We start from the raw sequence: 20657 nt of genomic DNA, 5'->3' as shown, positions 1-20657 counted from the left end.
ACTGAGTTGCCACATTCACGCCGGGTCTAAAAGACGGGAGGAAGAGGCCTTTCTCCATGGAGACATTGTGAGTGAGTACAAGGCACCTGGAAGCACTTGCATCTGCCATGGTTTGGGGCAGCTGACAGACTGGGACCACGCTGAGCAAAGCTGGAGGAACTCACCTGGTGGCCAGTGGGAGGGCCCAGCCAAGGCTCCTGTGATTTCCCCAGTGGCGTGGGCCATTTGAGCCATTCGCACTTCCTGGTGCTTTACGACTGGAAGGGTTGGCCAAGGGGCGGGGCAAGAGTGGGGCAGGACTGCCCCGTGGCACCTGGCTAGGGCGCAGCCACGGGCCTGCCCACCAGGCCTGACCAGAGTCTGTGTGGACAGAGGCTTGAGTTCCTGCAGGAGCTGGGTGGGTCCCCAATAGGTGACTTCCTATTGCAGAGCTGGGGCGGGGAGCCCTCTTGGATGGGTAGACGGGACTGTGGCACTCATGGCACGTGCCTGTTGGTGAGTTTGCTGGTTTGCGGGGCCAGCTTTCTTGGGGACACCTCCCCATGCTCTCTACATTCACAGCCTCCCAATCCTTTGAAGCCCAGAACAGGCACCCTTTCCTCCAGGCAGCCTGCTGTGACCTCCTACCCGAGAGTCCTTCCCTGCTCCTTCCACTGAGGTCACCCAGCTTCACAGTCCTGACTCCTGGAGCTGTCACTTTCTACTTGGTGTGAGCACCCACCTGTGGCCCCCCGCTGGACCCTGAGCTGCCTTCCCCTCACCACGTGGTGCCTGGCACAGGTGTGCCCGCACTCAGGTGCCGCTACGGGGGCTTCGTGTCTCCAGCTGGACCTCCTGGTCTCTGGCCTCAAAGTCTGCTGCAGTCCGCTGCCCCCTTCGTCCCCACCTGCGTGTTGAAGAGATTTGCCAGGACCAGACACGCCCTCGGCCAGCGTCTGAGAGTTGAAATGAAAACCCTGCTCCTCGCCTGATTGTCTCCATCTCAAGAAATGGAAATTCCATCCTTCCAGCTGCTCAGCCACCATTCTGTCTCCCCTCTCACACCCGCCATCGGAGCCGGGCTGGCTTGACCTTTAGAATCTATCCAGGCCCTCCTGACCAGCTCTCCTCACTACCTGTGCTGAGCCCAGCCCGGGCCTCTGTCCCTGCCTCCCGGCCAGTCACAGGCTGTCAGAGGAACCCTTTTCAAATAGCAACCAGTCTATCACTCCTGCTGCAGGGACTCCCCAAGTCCCATCACAGGCAACAAGGCCCTGGACCACATGTGCCCACCCCCGCCACGGACACTGAAGGCTTACTCCCTCGCCTCCTGCCGGCTCTGCCTCCCTAAACACCCGTCTTAATTGGGCAACCCCCCCCCCACCGCAGCAGTCAGCGTGCCCACTGCCGTGTCACGCTAGATGCCTTGTTGGCGGTCTCCCTTGCCAGCACGAGAGCAGAGATTTTTGTCTGTTTTCCTCACCACTGAATCCTCAGCCCCAGAACAATGTCTAGCCCACAGCAGGTGTTCATGAATACTTGCAGAAACACGAAGGCCTGTTCCTGATCTCAGGGCAAAACAGGCACGCAGTGCTGAGAGCAGAGCGGCCGCAGCCTCCAGGTGTGGGCAGCAGAGGGCTTGGCGCTAAACCAGGAGCAGCCCCTCCCCCAGGGCAGCAGGGGTAGAGCCCAGCCCTGGGGCTGACCAAGGCCTAGCAGGCCCCACAGCAGTGGGGCTGGACCTCAGTCTCATTCCACTCCCTCTGTGTGGGGCTCTCAAGCACTGGGGCTGATCGAGGCCTCTGTCATGGTCTATACAGCTGTCCCTGGGCCAGTGTCCACCTGCAGGCTTGCCTTGTTACAAAAGGTGCAATCGTAAGACCCTCCTTACCGTGGCTAATGCGGATTAAGAGCCAACAACCAGAAAGAATTCAGAGCCATGCTTCAGAGCTCTTAAGTAACTGTCAGTTGTAATTACTACTTGCCAGGCACTGTTGTAGGTCCTGGAAATATGGGAATGAACAAGACAGCAAGATCTCTGCCATCAAAGACCTTACATTGTCATTGAGAATGGGAACTAGAAAACAAACATATATGCAAATAGGTTCAACTAGAGATAAGGTTATGTAGAAAGTAAAACGGTAAAGCAGAGGGGCTGGGACGTTAGCTGAAGCAGAGTCATCTTGGAAGGCCTTTGGGGTGACATATGAGACCTGCATGAGAGGAAAGCAGCCCTGGAAAAATCTTGCAGGCGGAGGGAACAAGTGCAAAGGCCCTGAGGCAGGAATGAGCTTAGCAGAGAACTGCAGGAAGGTCATCGTGGCTAGAGCACAGCGAAGAGTGAAGGGGGGTTAAGGTTGAGTGTGGTCTGAGCCTACATGCCCACAAGGACCTTTGCTATCCATCCCATCCCTGCCTTTTGGGTTTGGGGAGTCCTTAGCCACAGGGGCCTGGGAAGGGGCATAGCTCAGCATCCTGGCCTTGGGCCTCCAGCTGGCACTGCCCCTCAGGGCACCCCAGGGGAAGGTTTCCCATCTGTCAAATGGAGGAGAGGGCCACTGTCTCCCAAGGGCCACTGGCACTAGATGCATCAAAGTGGCTGGGTCACTTCCGAGGCTGTGGTCTCTCTCACCTCCTCTCAACTCTCCATGTCCTCCTGCCCCCAGCCCACATGCCCCAGGCTCGGGCAGTTGCCCGTTGTGCAAAGCATGACACTGTTGGGGGTGGGCAGAAGGAAGCAGCATTTGTGGTTGTAGATTTTTATTTCCTATCTTGGATTAAAAAAAAAAAAAAGACTCTTAAGGTCCCAACACTGAAGTGAGGAATAGAGCAGGGATCACAGATGGCAGTCGTGCTCACGTGCGGGCCTTCAGCAGTGGCCATGGGCTCCCTCTCTCCAGCTCCTCACCCAAACCACCAGCTGTGAGCTGCATGGAGAATCGAGGTGATCTTACGAAAGCTCCACATTTGTGACTGATCCGTAACACCACGTGAGCAACCGCATGTGCCTTCTCTGAACCCCCAGCTTTGATGTGTCCAGGGTCCCCCTATAATCCTCCCCGTAAGCAATTCTGCAGCCACACTAGGTGCACACTTGAGTCAGACGGGCTGGGTTTGAATCCACTTGGCCCCCAGGCAGGTTATTCAATCTCTCCAAGCTTTAGTTCCCTCATCTGTAAAATGGCCATGAGGGGAGTCTTTGGAAAAGCATTTTGCGGGGGCACCTGCTGGACTCTTGATCTTGGGGTTGAGTCCCACATTGTATGTGTTCACTTAAAATCTTTATTATATTTTTGTTTTGTTTTTAAAGATTTTATTTATTTGACAGAGATACAGCCAGTGAGAGGACACAAGCAGGGGGAGCAGGAGAGGAAGAAGCAGGCTCCTAGCGTAGGATCCTGATGTGCGGCTTGATCCCAGAACGCTGGGATCACGCCCTGAGCCAAAGGCAGACGCTTAACAACTAAGCCACCCAGGCGCCCCTATAAAGTATTTTGAATAGAACTTCGTAACACCATGTGTGCAGCTGAGTGGATGTTTTTCTAACCAGGAAATCCCCACATAGATGAACTCTACAATCTCAGGGCAGGACCTCCACTCCCTCTGGTGCCTGAACAATATTCTCATCCGGGTCACACCTGGTTGCATTTGAACAGAAGGGCTCTCCCACTCTCCACACTGGGCATTGGGAAGCAAGTCAGGGCCATGTGGGCCTCCTCACCCCTTGCAGACCTCACAGGCCATGTGCTTCCAAGTTCAAAAGGCAAAATGGATCAGGCCTCTTCGGGCACCTAGTTCCCACTGGGGAAATGGCGCACGAGGTCACCACAGGGACTATGAGAATGCACATTGGGTGCTTTAAACAAACACTGCCTGGGGCCACACTCTTGGGGAGTCCGCACTGCCATTCAGATGAACTAAACGGGCCCTCCCTGGAGAGCTAGCCCCACAGGCCAGGAAGGGAGAGGTGACCTGCCCAGACTCAAGACAAAACGACTGCTTTATCTGACTTTAGAGTCCCAGGATGCACTAAGACAGAGGCTTCCTGGTGCTGTCCTGACATCACCTATGGACCCGTCTCCCAGCCTTTGAACCCAGCTCTGGCCAGGAACTTCCGCAAGCTACATCTTCAATCCCAACTCTTTCAACAGCTCATTCCAGCAGAAACGGAAGACCTACTTTTCTCTACAGTTCCGGGAAGGACTAACTGTAAAAATCAGAAGTGAAATTTAATCACATTATGCACTCAGGTGGCACCGCCATCTGGAACTTAGAAAACCAGTCACAATGCTGATCAGGCCACAGCCTCAGCTGTTGTTCCCGGTCACCCAGCTCCCTCAGGGTGAAGCTCCCCACCCCCATAGCACACCACCTGCAGGAGCCCGAAGTCCAACTCTCTCCAGCCCCCAAGTCCAACAGAAGCACCAATGGTCCTCACCTATGGCCCAACAGGGTTGAACCACCCTCCTCGCCTTGGTCACAACCACCAGGCTAAGGTGGACTGAAACAAGCAAGCAGTTCAGCAGTACTTTCACTACAAAATAATTTATTACACACACAGCTTCAGCGCAAGCCTATGTACAAGCACACACATTCCTGACTACCCCGACTAGGGGACCCTTTTCTTCTCCCTTGCCTTTCGGACCTCTTCTATCAAATCTTTCAGATACTGGATCTCCTTGGCTAAAGAATCTGCCCTCTCTTTCAGAGCCTCATTCTTCTTTTCCAGCTCTTTACACTCGCCAGTGAGGGCCTCCTGCTCTGCCCTCTTCTTCTGGCGGTACCTAGTGGCTGCAGTCTTGTTCTGCTCCATCTTTTTCAGCTTCTTATCTAGTTTCTCGACCTTTACTTTTGCTGCCGTCTTCTCTCCAGGAGGGTCATAGGGTTTGGGGCGGGCAGAACCACAATGGGAACCTGGAGACAGCAGGCTCCTATTTGGAGAGCCCCTGGAGGTAGAGGGACTATGCTGGGGGGACCCCAGATAGGACTCAGGACTCATACAGATGCCACTGTCATTATCTGAGGGGGCATCCTCCTCCTTTATGCACTGAGGGATCACGGTAATGTAGGCAGTAGAGTCTGACTTTCTATCTCCTTCAGAAATATCCACTTCACTGCCTAGCTCTAAACTAAAAGAATGATCTGGAGTGGAGGACAGGGCCCCTGGGGAAAGTGGAAGTGGTTGCAGGAAGGTAAAGGGGGCAATCTGGTCTGTTTTTGGTAAACTTTCTGGGAGATGGCCAATTGGGTTCACGCTCTGGGGGGGCTCCTTATTCGTCTCCTGGACTAGGGGGTCAAAGAGATCACACGTGTCATCCAACGTGGCCAAAAGCTCATCTGGCATGGTTTCCAGGTCATCTATACTGAACAGAGAATCAAAATCAAACTCCTTCAGATCCATTTTCTCCACCATCCAATCTGTCCCGGAAAAGGCATCCTCTGCAAAAGATTTAAGACAGAACCAGTGAAGTCAGACGTACACTGCGGCACAAGCCCCTGGACCAAACCCCAGGAAGGAAGGACTCTCACTCACCCTTGCCGTTGTCTGAGGCACTGACCAACCCATCCACAGCCAGCCATTCGGAGGAGCCCGCCTTAGCCTTGTCGCTGGAGAACCCATGAGGTTTGAAGTGCTTGGCCACCTCCAGGTAGTCGTCTAAGAGACCCAAGCTCTCCTCAGCCCCCAAACCCGACTGGTCGAAGGGGGACATCAAGTCCCCCACCAACACCTCGCTGTTCAGGAAACTCATCTCGGCCATGTCGCGGGACTTTACTGGAATCGAGGAATGTGCTTAATTCGAAGGTGTCTTTGTCGGTTACAGCAACGCTGCTGCTGGATGCCGTGAGAAGCCTGACAAGGAATGAGAAACCAAGTCCCCTTAGACATCAGCCGGTCCGGGAAGGTCATCTCCCCGTCCCGGGGCGAGGATGGCGAAACTGGAACTCCCCTTGGAAGGAGAGGATCCGGCACACGTGGCCCCAGAGCCATGGCGTCCACCTTCCCACGGCCCGGTCAGGCCGCACAAGATGGACGCCCTCGGGGCAGAGCCGCTCCCCGCGCCCCCCCCCCCGCCCGTGACTCACGCCGCGCTGCCGCCGCCACCGTCCTGCCCCGCCGCCATCTTGGCCCCTGCCACGTTTCGGGGGCGCCGGGAGGGGGGGGGACGCCACCAGATTCAGGGGCCGCCAAGGATGTTCTCCCTCCCCGGCGCCGGGCCGCGGTCTCCCTACCCAGAAGCGTCGGCGTCTCGAGGACACCCAAACAGGGGTCACGCGTCCCGGGCGCTCGTAAAACCGCTTCCCCCTCCGCGACGCCGCCCGGCCGCAGGCCGCGCCCAAGCGAGCTGACTGCCCTCGCCGACCCAGGGGAGCACAGCCGGGGCGGCCCGGTCCCGGTACTTACGCCATGGCTTAAGCCGCTGGAGGGTGCCGCTGCAGAGCCTGGTGCTGCTGCCGCCGCTGCAAAAGCCAATGCTGCCGCAGGCACTGCTGCCTCTAATACGCCATGGCGGCCGCGGACCCTGGGGGGACTGGAGGCGGGAAGGGGCGCACTTGCTGAGAAGAACTACATTTATGGGCGGGAGGAAGAGAAATGGCTGCTGCGCGCCGTCCAAGGGTCCTTTATAGACTTTGCCTCTACGAGGACGCATCACACTGCACATCCTTCCGCCACGGTCACGTGACCCGCGCCTCCCACCCACAAGTTTTCTTCTATCAGATCCCCCTACCGTGTCCAACCCGCGACTTTTATGTCCAGGTTGTAGCTGTGAAGAGAACAGGAGTTCTTTTCAAGGTTTCAAGAAAGGAGAAAGGCGCACTACTTTGCAAGGCTATTAAGATCAAAGAGTCAGTCTTCCCTCTGCCGCCGGAGAGCGCGGAGGGATTCTTCAGACACACCTCGTTTCCGGTGTTAGCTTGGGGGCGGGGAGAGAAGTCTTTCAGCCCAAGGAAGGTTTTTACTGTGAAGTCCCAGGCCGCCCGGTTATCGCGCGAGTTGCTGACGGAGCGCGAGCGTCGAGCTGATTGGTTAGCCATGGTGAGTCATATATATCTCGATTTTCTATTGGCTCGGTCCCCGAGGTGGGCGGGCTGCTCAGTAAGGGAGGCCTGGTCTGAGCGGGAAGAGGCGGATTGGCCAGTGCGGTTTCCGCCGCTGTGCTCTGTACTCTGTGGCTTCGTGTGGGTGAATCCCCTGTGCGGTGACTTCCTCAGCTCGGCACACCCGTACCCGTTCGTGACTGCCCTGGCTCCTTCCCCGGGATGCTTCAGGCCCCGGCCCCTGTGGTCCCTTCCTACTGCCCTCCGTGAAGCTCCGAATTAGCGACCAAGTTAAGGCCCGAGATGAAACTAGGCAAAAGGAAGTGGCATTTCGTGTGCGTTTTAACCACAGGCAAGTCCTTAAGTAGCTGAAAGGGGTGAGACCGACGACCTCAGTCGGGTTCTCAAACGCTCCGTGCGCACCTACTATCAAGGGCCACCTCTGTCTGCATCCTTACCGTGAACTCTCAAGTCCAGTCGGGAAGATACATAATCTCTAGCCCAATTTAGGGTATTTTTACATACCCAGCCTGCTAAAATGTTTGCTCTTCTATTAAAAGTATGCAGTCTATCAGAAGGGAACTTCTTTTGGTGTATGCAGATGCAATTCCGCCAACAGATTTTGTTAAACTGGTATCTGTCACCCAATTCTGCAACTGGCAGGTGTATCGTAACCACTTCCCAGCAAGTCCGCCTAATGGCGCTAATATGGGGGTGGGGGGAGCTTGAGAACCCAAGCCCACTTGCGGAGGTTCGTGTATTTGGAAGCAACAGTCCAGGTCAAGGCCTGCAACTTGCTCTCTACTGGGGAGCTGTGGAGTGCCAAGAAAGGTCTCCATCATCCTCCTGTCTCCTTCAGAGTCAGGCCCTGTAGGGGCAGAAACCTTGAGTTTCTACCTCCATTTCAGTGGGCCATAGAAGTATCTGTAGGAGGGCTGTGAGGCCAAAAAATTGGGAAAACACGGTCTTTGATGTGTTTCAGACCATCCATTGCTTTGATTCAGTCTAGCTAGTCCAAAGATTTCTTTAGGCCAGACTGAGAACTAATGGGACGAGGTGTGTGGCCCAAAGTCACACAGTTGCCAGTGGAGACAAGTTGGGGCAGGACTTAGAAGACAGATTTTTAGAGGCAAACCCAAGAATCCTGGCTCCTCTGTTTAGTAGCTGAGACATTCTGGTGAAGCGGTTTATCCTTGCTGAGCCAGTTTCCTCATCTGTAATTGAGGCTAATGATGAGTGTCCTCATCCTTAGAATGAAGGTCATATATGGAAAGCACGGAGCAAAGTGCTGGTAAATGCTTAATAAATGGTTGCCTATTATTACCATTATTAGAACTCAGGTCTTCTGATCCTGAGCTCCCCACTCCGCATCTCCCTTACACCATCCTCAGGGGCCTTCTCTTCTATTCTTGACTGAGCTGACAGCAGCAACAACTGGTACATCAAAGTACACTGCATACTGGGACAAGAATGGTTTTTCTACTGCCTTGGAGAATCACGCATGTCAAGATATAACGAAGTTGTCTAGACTTTCAGTGCAAAGTCAGTTAAGTATCCCTGAGCCATTACACAAGTCTTCCAAGGTGTAACTCCGGACCCATGGGGCACATCCTCCTTTTGCTGTTGTCAGGAGACCTGCCAGTGCCTCCTTACAGACAACCATGCAGAAGGCTGAGAATTAAAGAAAGTAACATCGCCCCAGTTTTGACACCGCAGAGGTCACAGACGAATGACTCCAGTGGCAGCTTGTCCCGTCCATTCTATCGTGGAGACCCAGATCAAGCACTTCAAAGGCTCTCCTGGCTGAAAATAGAGAAGCAGGATCACCCCTGTAAGAAAATGTTTCATACCATACACAGAAGTCAAAGCTGTTGGAAAGGTGACTTTTATTTTTTTCTTTCCATGCTGTGGAAGGTCCTCACATTCCCTAGCTTTATTTCCTCCCTCAAGGAGAAAAAAGATAGTTCTCCAGGGCTCAGCTGCTTCTAGGTGCACCTAGCCAAGGTGGGACAGAAACCGGTGACGGATTCCAGATCTACCTGCTGAGTGCATCCACTGCTGCTGAGCGGCAGGCAAGTGACTGGAAGGCAAGATGTGGACTCGGCCTCAGGGACCAAGGATTTAAAGACTACAAGGTGATCCGAATGAAAAGGTAAACCGGCTGGACACAGTCTCAGAACCCACATCTGGTGTTTTGGCCACTTAAAATCAGTGGTGTGTAAAAGGGCCACAGCCTGACAGCTCTAGTCCCAAGTGTCCTTACCATTGTCTTTGGCCTTGAGCTTTAGCAGGAAGGGCACAGTGCTGACCAACCCTGTGAGCAGTTTTCAGCCAGGGTCACAGTATCAAGGAAGGTGTGCCATGGCAGAGGACTAAGACACATGGGGGGTTCCCTACTTACAGAACCCCTCCTGGGGCCTCTCCAGGATCTTGTGATCCTGAAGCTGATTCCTTATCAAAACCATGTGAGTTCTCAAGGGGCACCTAGGTGGCTCAGTCGGTTAAGCATCTGGCCCTTGACCTCAGGGTCCTGAGTTCAAGCCTTGCGTGGAGCTCCATGCTGGGGGTGGAGCCTACTTTAAAAAAAAAGAAAAAAAAAAAAGCTTTTGGTCATGATCTCAGGGTCCTGGGATTGAGCCCTACATCGGGCTCCCCGCTCAGCAGGGAGTCTCCTTATCCCCCTCCCTCTGCTTCTGCTCCTCCCCCTACTTGTGCTCTGTCTCTCAAATAAATAAAATCTTATACAAAAAAAAAAAAAAAGTGAGTTCTCAGCTTGAGTGGAGTACAAGGTGGCAATGTCAGCTAATCTAGAGTGTGAACAAGGTGGCCACCAGGGGCTGAGACCGAGGAGGAAAGATTATAGGCCTCAACACAGCTTTTCCAAACATTAGTTTTTGATTATTTATTTGAGGGGGAAAAAAAAGTCACAACCAACCATATAAAATACTGTTATCCTGAACTCATTTTTTAGGAAGGGACAACAGAGAAAAAACCAAAATATGCTTTGGAATTGATTAGGCTTCTCAAGACAATGAGTCTGTTTTTTAAGCATTAGGCTAACTCATGGTTTGCTAACCTAGATGGTGCAAAAGAAAAATGTCCAGATGGAGAAGCAGGAGATGCCATTACTTCAGGCAGAGGTGGGAGTTACTGAGTAGAAAGGCAGAATGGCAGGGAAAGGCACAACATCCTTCCCCAAAGATTAAAAAATTTGGACGGAGGGGGGCGGAGCTGGGGGGCGGGTTTGGGGCAGAATGTTGCCCTCTTCCATCCAAGAATCTCCAAGCACTGGACTGTCTTCCATGTTTTACAAGGCTGGCCCAGCCTCAGTCAGCAAACCCACCAGGACCAGGGCAAAGAACTCCCACTGCTTCTAGTTCTGAGGACTTCCAGGTGGTTCTTGCTTGTGAAATGGAAAAATTACAGTTTTGGGTTTTGTGAAACATGGTTAAGAGACAGAGACGCCCTTAGGAAGATGCTTTTTAAGAAAGGAGATAAAGTCAAATCACAATTACACTTGGCTTTGATAACTGGGGACTTAGTCTTTAAAACCATTTGTTTTTTCAGCTCTCCTTCCAATGTTTTATATGGAATTTAGTCAGAGATGCCAGCCTGGGAAAACTAGGTCCTATAATAAATTAGGAAAACCAAATCCTTTATCTCAATGAAGACTAATCCATGCTCTTGCAACCTCCCCTCTCCCTTCCCTCTGATGGATACCAGATGGGTGTACGGGACCACCGATGCCGGGTCCCGCCCCGTGCCCTCTCCCCCAGTCACTTAGATAGCACTCAGGCACAGAGATTTTCTCTAAACTCGAATCTGATTCTGGTGAACAGCCAGGATGGAGAATCTCTCAGGGTTCTGGGCTTTCTATTTTTCATTCTCTCTCAACAGCTTCATACGAACAACTGAACCACTTTAAGGAGCCTTGGCAGATCTCTGAGAGAAGCAGGAAAATTTTCCAGATACAGCCAAAGTTAACCCTAGTTCGCAACCTTCTAACCCATGACAAGAAGGGGACAGGAATCTCTACCGTAAATTCAAAGGGTAGCTGAGGTTTCAATGCTATTTAAAGAGTCATTTCATGCTGCTGTCATGGGGAAGGAATGAGACAGCTGCGGAGAGCTTCACCAGAATCTCACTGACGGAGAGGTAGTAAGAAGAGAAAAAATAAAACTTCATGGGAGAATAAAATACTGGATGGGCAGATCAGAAACAGAATTATTATTGGCTTCTTGCCACGAACAGGAAAAAAGCACAGAACAAGAAGATGCGCTGACGATGTGGATGAGACCCTCCTCCCCACCCTCAGGATACTTTTTACGTTGCGACACGCAGTGCAGTTTGAGCGGAACGTAGGAGGCCCCATCTCCCTCTCCTATGTGTCTTATCCATGCGCGCTCTTCCTGGGTAGCACCAGTCTCCCTAGGTGTGGGGTGAGACAGGACGGGAAAGAGGTCAGCGCACGTTCGCTCACCCTCTGGCCTCTGGCGGTGCCTGGACAGTTCAGCAAACGCCCTCTCACATTCCTATGGCGGACACTGGGGAATGAGGGGCTGGCTGTGGGCCTGTTCCTGCACTCAGGCAACGTCCTGGAAAGGCAGGGTCTCACAGGGAAGAAATATGGTCGCCACGCCTCAACTGGTGACTGGATTGTTCAGCCAGTGTTTGCCACCTGCCAACCTCCCTTCAACCTCTAGCACAAAGGCTGTGTCTTTGAAGGCCTCATCCTAATTGGCAATAAGGCAGCGAAGGGGCTGAACAACAGCACTTGTGCACAGGTGCTGTCCGGACAGCCCCCTCCCTCCCTCCTCATCCCCTCGCTGCTCACGCGGCAGCGCTGATCTGGGTTAAGGCGCGCACAGCCTTCTCCAGGCCTTCTTCACCACCGCCAGCGTCCCCACTGCACTCACTGGTGGCCACTAAAGAACACAATCTCCTGGCAACGCTGCACCCAGTTTATATTGAGCCTCACTGCTGCGCGTGGGTCAGTAACAGCGCTCCCGTGAGACCTCAGCGCTTAGGAACTGGAGCTGGTCAGGAGGTGGAGGAAATGGGCTTCTCCTCCAGGAATCTGGGTCAGAGGCCGGCTCTTCTGCCCGCTTTACCCCCAGAAACTCTAAATACTGTCTGGGCACTCACTCACTCTGCAGAGCTCAGCTCCGAAACGTGCGTTCATAACTCTTCGGTGACATTCAACAAAAAGGCAACATCTTGACTAGGCAGATCCGCTCCAGGCGAAAGAGCAGAACAGAAGGCGTGAACAAGGGAAAAGACAGAGAAGACACAAAAGAAACAGGCCAAAGGGCAGGGCAGACAGAACACCTGGGCCACAATGTAAAACACCAGCTCCGGCCAATGCTCCACCATCTCCTTTCATTCCAGAAAAATGAGCCTGGAGCAAGGGGGAGGGGAGGGGCAGGAGCACGGTGTTTGGTAACAAAAACAGAAAGGGTCGGCTGAGGAAACAGCAGACAAGGAGATGGCATTCTGATCAGCATGAAGTGACGGGGCGATGACCAGCAAGATAGGAGGCACCTAGGGACCCTGTGAGGCACCAACTATGCAGCCACGTGTTTCTAACGGAGAAGCCAGGGTCTGACCACCTGAGGCCCACCGTGGCCTTCACCTGCCCTACGTCTGCAGCAGCACCTCCGGCTCAGACAATGAGCAATAGAGAGTATATCCCAATTCATCTATTTCCTCAGGAGTGAGCTCTGCAAATAAATTCACCTTGGGGTTGAGGGCACTGGGCAGGACCCCGGCCTCCAGGTAGCTGATGAGTCCCCGCAGGGCCTGTAAGAATCGGTCGGCCAGCATATCTGGAGACCAGTCAGCCTCCTCCTGGGCCAAGTGGAGGATGACATTGGTGAGCTGGCTGGCAGTGAGGTGGCCCAGAGCCGGAGTGGACTTACATATGGCCTTGAGGATCTTGAGGCACAGAGATCGGCAGCCCGAGTCCGCCTGGTCCAAAGCCCGTAGGCGTGCCGTCTCTGCGGGACGCAGGCTCAGCCGCCAGAGGTTGTCATACTGAGCCAGCCGGTGTGGTCTGGCCACCAAGACAGTGTCACCAAGGGTCACTGATGGCAGGAAGTCAATGACAAGATGCTTGTCACGCTCATACTGCACTTCCAAAGTCAGGGCTTCTGGGGGTGGTGCTGGTCGGATGACATAGTCCAAGAGGGACCCTATGGCTGGCCAATTGATGGAGCCAGCCACTACCTTCTCAAACGTGTCTGCCACTGTCTTTGGGGAGAGGTAGCCCCCTACAACACAGCGGTCCCAGTAACTGCTACCACGAGGAAAATACTCTGGGTTCTCACGACGAACCAGGTAGAAGCCAGGGACGTTCATGATGGTGTCCTCACCAGGGATACAAGACCACAGGTTCTGCTCCAGCACGAGGGGCACGATGAGTTGGATGTGGTCAGCTGTCACCACCTATTTGGGCAGAATTAAAAAGCTTCTGAGGGACTTGATCTGCTCAAGAGACAAGCATCCCCAAACACAGGTCCCACCATCACATTTACCCCCAACAATAAAGGAAACTATGAATTTGTTCATGTCACAGTTATCAATTCAAATAGAGTGAGGATTTTTTTTTTTAAGATTTTATTTATTTATTTGACAGAGAGAGACACACAGCAAGAAAGGGAACATAAGCAGAGGGTAGTGGGAGAGGGAGAAGCAGGCTTCCCACTGAGCAGGGAGCCCGATGCGGGGCTCGATCCCAGGACCCTGGGATCACGACCTGAGCCAAAGGCAGATGCCTAATGACTGAGCCATCCAGGCGCCCCTAGAGTGAGGATTTAAACCCACGTCTGTCAGGGGCGCCTGGGTGGTTCAGTCTGTTAAACGTCTGCCTTCGGCTCAGGTCATGATCCTGGGGTCTAGGATTGAGTCCCGCATTGGGCTCCCTGCTCAGCAGGGAGCCTGCTTCTCCCCCTCCCTCTGCCCCTCCCCACCGACTCATGCACACACTCACTCACTCTCTCTCTCTCTCAAATGAATAAATAGTATCTCAAAAACAAAACAAAACCCACGTCCGTCAGAAGAAGAAAAAAGAACAAGACCCAACAAGTGCTACTGCAGAGGGCAGAATTCAGAAGCAGGAAGAGCTCGGTCTCTGTGGCAAGCCTGGGACGCTGATCTTTCATACCAACTATGCTCTGGAGAAGCAGCCTGGTCAGCACCAAACCCTGCCCTTCGTGGGAACTGCCTCGTTACCTGCAGGCCATCATAGAGGCTGCCACTCAGGTACATTTCCCGAAGTGGCATGTCGGGCAGCTTGGCCCGCAGGAAGCTCCGGAGCTCGGCACATATGTCCACAGCAGCTTGCTTGGCCCGAGCCTGCTCGCCAGCAGGGATGGCTGCCCGGTTCCGGTAGTAAGAAAGAAGTTTCTCCTGCAGGGACATGCGGAGTCGTGACTTCTTCAAGTCCACCTGGCCCTTCCTGGCCAATGGCTTGGGCCGGGGCGGGCAGAATGCATCTGCCAAGGCAAGAGAGAGAGGCACGTGAGCTCTTCCCATGCTTGCTTCATCCACAGCTGCCTTGGCCCTGGCAAGGAGGAGGGCCTGGCACCACAGGCAGGTGCTAGCACAGTGTCTGGCACACATGTGCTCGAGAAGCGTTTGCTGAAGGCACACGTAGCACTGAGAGCCCAGAGAGAAGTCCCAGGGGGGCAACAGCCTTTTCCTCACCCGTGTCAAAGGCTGAGGCGTCTGAGGGAAGGGTCTGCAGGGACCGGCTCAGGCCTGTCTTCATGTCCTTATTCAGCAGCCGGGGGGAGCCCATCCAGTTCGGTTCTTCCCAGCTCCTTTTCCCTGAATGGCTCAGGCGGGTGGGGCTGGTAGGGGCACTGATCGCCCTATCATACATCTGAAACAGCAGAGGACCGGCATAGGTAGCTTCCTGTCCGTTTTCCTTCTTCTCAGCAATTCTGCCCTCGGGAGTTCAACTACTATTTTTCAATAACTTTTAGCCTAGATTATGGAATACTTTGCTACATGCAGAAAATCTTAGGAAATACTAAATGATACAAATAAGAAACTGATCTACCATAACGTCACAACACAAAGACAACTGTTAATATTTTGGTTTAGTTCTTTCTGGAAATATACATTTATAGAAATTAGGATCTGACTCTATATATACTTTTGGAACTGGATTTTTTTCACTGATCACTTTTATCATTTCCCCATGCCACTAAAAATGAACCAGGGTCCAATATTACGGTACCTTTCCTGACTATACAATATTGTACCTTATGAATGTACTATAACATTGAACACGGAGTCACTTATTTAATGGATATTGAGTGGCTACTATGTGCCAGGCATTGTTCTAGGCACACAGAATAAAGCAGTAAACCAAAGAGACCCAACCCTGCCCTCATGGAGTTTCCAGTCCAGTGGAGGGATACAGGTAATGTATAATTAACAAGTTAAATGTGAAGTATGCAGAAATAAATGTTAAGAAAAATAAAGTAGGAAAGGGAATTAGGAAGTGCATATGTGGTGGGAGTGTTGCTATTTTAAATAAAGTAATTAAGGAAGGATATTTTAGTTATTTGCCATTTTTTACTCGCTGGGATAGACCTATTTGTATCTCCAATGATTTCTGTAAGGCAGAGTCCTAGAAGTGGACTTAGGGAATTCTCCCAAAGGCTCATCTTATAATGCCACATGACCAGCTCACGCTCCCACTGGCAGCACTGGAGCCTCATTCCAGGTCAGCTCCACTTTGGAGAAGCAGCCTCACCCCCTCGCCCACCTCTGGCCCCAGCTGCACGCACTTACCCGCTTAACTGCCAGTGTGGCGATGCCCAACATGGCCGCTCCGCCCACCCCCAGCACCAGCCGGGCGTTGGAGAGCACGAAATCAATGGCCGTGCCGATGCCATTGTCATCCTTCTTGCCTTTGCGCTCACCAGAGCCTGCCATCGCTCACCTGAGGACAAAGGCAGAACATAGCCATCACCACATGGGGCCTCGAGAGCCATCCCTCCCCCTCTCCCCCATCAGGCCAGCTCCCAACACATACAGGGTGTTCTGTGAATTCCAGCAACCCAAATCCTCCTGCCTCTAGCACTGCAGGCTCTAGGGTCAAGACAGAGACACCATGTCTCATGACATATCTGCATGCAAGGGGGAAGAATGGATCACGCTAACTGTGAAAAAACCTCTCCACCAATCTACTAAGATTCTAGATCTAGAAAGCCTTAGCTCACTGTCGGTCCCTTCTTATGGTAGCACGAAGTACCCGACCGTGCAATTCAACCCTCTCCCTTCCCATCAGATAATGTAGATCATGTTTTGATCCTGTGGCTACTACTTCCTATAAGGTGAATGTGAGGAGGTCTCATCTACTAGGTGAGGATAGAAGATGCTCGTCCACGTCCATGCTGTCACTTCACACACAGGGAGGTGACTCGCCAGAGGTCCTAACCACAGGGAACGGCACAGTCATCTCCACAACTCAGAACTCCCAGCTGCTTATCACGTTTATCACAGTTACCCACCGCAAACTTTCCTATTCTACTTTCTGCAAAAAACAAAAAACAAACAAACCACGAAATAACATGGACCAAACCACTACACACAGAGACATAACCTCAGGTCTATACATGAGAAAGGTCCGAAGGGAAAATAACTCTCTCTGGACACTCCCACTTGACAAATGCTTTGCTTCTTGGGGACAGTGTCCAGGGGGCTACAAGAAGCTTAGGGGAGGCTGGCACTGTGACACCGAGAATAAATGCCAAGGACACTGTAAACTTGGCTGTTAACTGGGGGAAAAAACAAACAAAACCCAAATGCCCAAATGCACTTGGAAAATAAACTAAAAACGCGGTCACCTAAAAGGGAGTTCATGGGCTCCATACGAAAGAGGCTGGCCTCTCGTCCAGCGCTCAAGCAAGGGGAGCGCACCTGTGCCCCTCAGCAACAATGGAGTCGTCCTGACTGAAGTTCCCCACGTCCCCAAACAAGCCCGATTCCCAGCAAGTTAGAACCCTGGGCCCCACACAGATAAAGGATGGCCAAGTGGTTCAGATCTGAGTACTGTTCTCACCACTGCTACTCTCCCCCCTACCTCCTGTGGCCAGTTCACAAGGAGTTACACAGGGAAAACCAGCTGTACGCCAGCCAGAGTCCCAACACACCCAGAATGGGAGGAGAGACAGACGGGATACCTAGGTGCGTTTTCGTGTAAGTAACCTTCTTTCTAATACCCTTGCAAATGGGTATTGCTGGCTTCACATCTCCTGCCCCTTGCCTCTATCCTCCCCCTCCCCAAGAAAGAAAGAAAGATTCCAGACTCTACTTATTCCAGCAACTGAGTTATTAAGGAAGAGTTACTGTCGAGTCCAAAAATATTTTTCCCTAACTAGAGTTCACAACCTTGGTGGCACTTTTCTCTACCTCTTACAGTCAGTAGAAGCTTCAGGTTTAGGGACATAATGGAAGACTACTTGGCCAACTGAAATACAGTCCCACTTCATAATATGCAAAGAGCAAGCAAGGCCAGGGAGAAGAGTTCAACTATGTTACAGGTGGGGTCAGGCGAAAATGCTACTCACCCTCCCTCCAGTGGCCACTGAGAGAGAGACGGGGCAGATCAAACTGAGCCAAGGCCGAGTATCCAATCAGGACAAAGTAGAACTTTACACAGCTCCCCACACGTAACAACGACCACTGTTTTTTTTTTTAAACAACAAGAGAACCTTTACTGATATATTTATAAGAGAGAAAACCCCTGGATGCAGGCACCTCCTTGAATGGGATGGAGCAGGACCAGGACACACACACCCCCCCCCAAAGCAAAAGCCAGAAACAGCCTGGATGACTGGGCCTCCCTGAACCCATGTGATGACTGGTAAGAACCAGGCAGTGATGTAGCATAATAGAAAAGAGCCTGAGTTTTCGAGCCGGAAATCCTGAGGATGAGTCTTTGGGCCCTAACTTATTAGCTGGGTGACTTCCTAAATTACTCCACCTCTCAGCTATGAAAAGGGGATAATTATGCCTGCATGGCCTGAATCATAAGGTTGTAGTGAGAAAAAAAAACATCTACAAAAATACTGTACATGAACACTTTATAAACTGTAGAAGTACTCCACAAATACTGGGTATCATTAAGCCTTTTACAATTTCTATCCACAGGACAAAAGGTCAACTTCCAGAAGGCAGTCGGCAATCCAGACTATCCTGAGTTATTTTTCCTTCTGAGCTGGAGCTAAGAATGACCTCTAAAACGCACACTGACGCTACTCTGGGCCTGAGACCAAAGCTAGTAAGTTGGGTAGACTGGAGAAGGCCCATCCTCCTCTAGCGCGATGTGCTCCCCACATCCAAGGACGGGGCGATGTCAAGACCTGCTGACCTGCGAGAGGAGGGTGCTTCCATGAGCAGAACAGTTCTTGTTCTTGCAACCCCAGCTGCTCACATCTCCTATTAACCAGGAGACCACACACTTCTTGGAGGCATTCTGGCACTCACTGCCCTGTTCCCAGGGCCAGCAGTGTTTGACACATTGTACATGGTCATTGCACAAATGAGCTATTAACCCTATGGGGTTATTTCTGGTTTTTTGAGGAGACGGTGATGGCGATCTATAACCCAACTCACAGTCACACTAGATTAAGAACACAAAGACTCGATACCTCACTAGTTCCCTCCAGATCCGCTACCCCTCCCTGTGCAGGCAGGCTCCCATGGGCATCAGCCCTCCCCCGTCCCCACCGCTGAAGGCCAGTCTGCCAGTCGACCTAAGTGGCTGAAGCGAACCAAACGCCATTACGTAAGGTTCCCCGCTCCCCCCGCCCACTAGCCCTCTCCATCAAAAACAGCACCCTCACCCAGCTGGCAAGCCTTGCACCTCAGTCAGTCTTCATTTTCCTTTCTCCTCCTCCAGCCTCAGTCACCTGGTCACCAAGCCGCATTGCTGCGTACACTGTACTGACCGGAGGCCACCCCGCCCCCTCCATTGCTCCGTGGCATCTGCCAGATCTACTGCCTCTAGTGTCTCTTACCAATGTCTCCACACTGCCACTGCCACAGTCTCTCTTCTGTGCCCTTCCCTTGCTTCCCAAAGCTGTGACGGTCCCCATCTCTTCAATAGGGGAGTCAGGGTCCTTGCCTACTTGGCCCAGCCTCAACTCCAGCCACTTGCCATACAGGTGTGCCATTCTAGCCACAGCAGACTCAAGTTTCCAGACTACCAAGTGCAGTTTCCACCGCCGTATTTGCTTATTCTTGCCCATCGGCCCGGAAAGCTTTTATTTCTCATCTGAGGCAGTCCTCAAACGTCCCCTCTTCTACAGCCACCTATGATCCCCCTACCACCAACCTACTTCAGGCAGAATCCTGTCCTCAGCCCCATCTCCAAGCTCTTTATATGACCCTCTGGTACAGAGCTGCTCCCACTGGAATTACTTCCTGTTCATCTCCACATTAGACCGAGTGCCCTGATGGGCCATACCATTCGTCTTTATCTCAGAGCCTGCCACAATGCCAGGGTCATAGAAGGCCCTCTGAAAAAGCTGCTGAATTAAATATACTCATTAGGTTAGAGCGGGACTTCTTGATAACACTATCAGGAGCAAACAGAACTAACATACCAACTATTAAGCACCATTCTAAGTGCTGTGTGAGCACAGTCTCATCTAATTCTCAAAATAACTGGACAAAGAAGGTACCATTCTGTCCATTTTACAAATGAGGAAATGGAGGCCTGGAAAAGTCTAGTGATTTGCCCTAAATCCCACAGCTATTAGCAGCAGTGCCAGAATTTGAACCAGACACGGTCCTTTGCAGTCTACACGCTATGCTTGCTTTATAGACCGTGCTGTAACAGAATCTAGTTATGCCTGGGGAGTATGATCTGACCCACAAGGTAACTGAATCCACTGGAAAATGAGCCAGCCTAGAACTGAACTCTAATAGTTTTAACCAATATCTTTTCTAACATTTTCATAAAATGTTAGATGTAAAATGTTCCATGAAATAAAATGGTGATACTCATTCTGTTCTGGTGGGGCCTGAAACTCAGGGCCTATTTTTTCTCAATAAGGAAACCTACTTCTGTTAACGTCTGTATTTCCTCCATTGATTTCTAGTGACTATGGTCACTAAAAAGAAAGGGTCCCCTCTCTGGGGCCCCTGCATAAAAAAAGAAAGAAAAGAAAAGAGAAGAGAAGAGAAGAGAAGAGAAGAGAAGAGAAGAGAAGAGAAGAGAAGAGAAAAAAAAAGACACCTATAGGATTAAGTGTCTACCCACCTGAGGCTTCTTACTGCATCTGTGAGGTAGGGATGGGAAAGAGCAGGAGTGTCTACAGAAGACACCTTTGTCCTCTTTCCCCTGGAATTAGGATGAGAGAGGAAAGGAGGGGATCCTAAATAATCCCCCCCAATTTGCTGTGGAGGAAGACCAGGCCCTTTTCCAGCTGCTTCTCCCGGGCCTCAGGATCCTCTAGCTTCTGATTTTTCCGGAACTCACGGCGGATGGAGGCAAGGTAGAAGTCTCGATCAGTGTAGCGAAGCTCTCGACCCTGACGCAGCAGGGCCCGGTAGAGACTGAGCACCGCCTCTCGGCTCCATGGGGCCATGGGGGACAGGCAGTGGCTGGGCGTCAAGCT

General features: G+C 52.0%; 2 protein-coding genes across 5 annotated transcripts; both read right to left on the bottom strand.

The window, feature by feature from the left end:
* Positions 1-4505: 4505 nt before the first annotated feature.
* ATF4 (activating transcription factor 4) lies at positions 4506-6587 on the bottom strand. Its single transcript, XM_008705542.2, has 3 exons — positions 6383-6587; positions 5513-5830; positions 4506-5418 (listed from the first exon to the last, which is right to left on the bottom strand). Exons 2-3 carry the CDS (start codon positions 5736-5738, stop codon positions 4589-4591), a joined length of 1056 nt encoding a protein of 351 aa, XP_008703764.1. The 5' UTR covers positions 5739-5830; positions 6383-6587; the 3' UTR covers positions 4506-4588.
* A 1965-nt stretch (positions 6588-8552) lies between these two features.
* On the bottom strand, positions 8553-20437 carry MIEF1 (mitochondrial elongation factor 1). 4 transcript variants are annotated; one of them, XM_040637567.1, is made up of 6 exons: positions 20300-20437; positions 15820-15970; positions 14722-14899; positions 14248-14510; positions 12754-13461; positions 8553-8820 (listed from the first exon to the last, which is right to left on the bottom strand). In XM_040637567.1, the coding sequence occupies exons 2-6, from the start codon at positions 15961-15963 to the stop codon at positions 8737-8739; spliced, it is 1377 nt and encodes a 458-aa protein (XP_040493501.1). In that variant the 5' UTR covers positions 15964-15970; positions 20300-20437; the 3' UTR covers positions 8553-8736. The 4 variants fall into 4 exon arrangements, with proteins under 4 accessions (XP_040493501.1, XP_040493502.1, XP_008703765.1 ...); XM_040637568.1 differs by having other exon boundaries at positions 12936-13461; XM_008705543.2 differs by lacking the exon at positions 8553-8820 and adding an exon at positions 9905-11445.
* Positions 20438-20657: the final 220 nt, after the last annotated feature.

This window comes from Ursus maritimus, unplaced genomic scaffold, assembly GCF_017311325.1.
Source record: "Ursus maritimus isolate PB19 unplaced genomic scaffold, ASM1731132v1 scaffold_21, whole genome shotgun sequence".
Lineage (NCBI taxonomy): Eukaryota > Metazoa > Chordata > Mammalia > Carnivora > Ursidae > Ursus > Ursus maritimus.
Note: the sequence above shows the minus strand (reverse complement) of the source record. Positions and strands in the feature narration are given on the sequence as shown.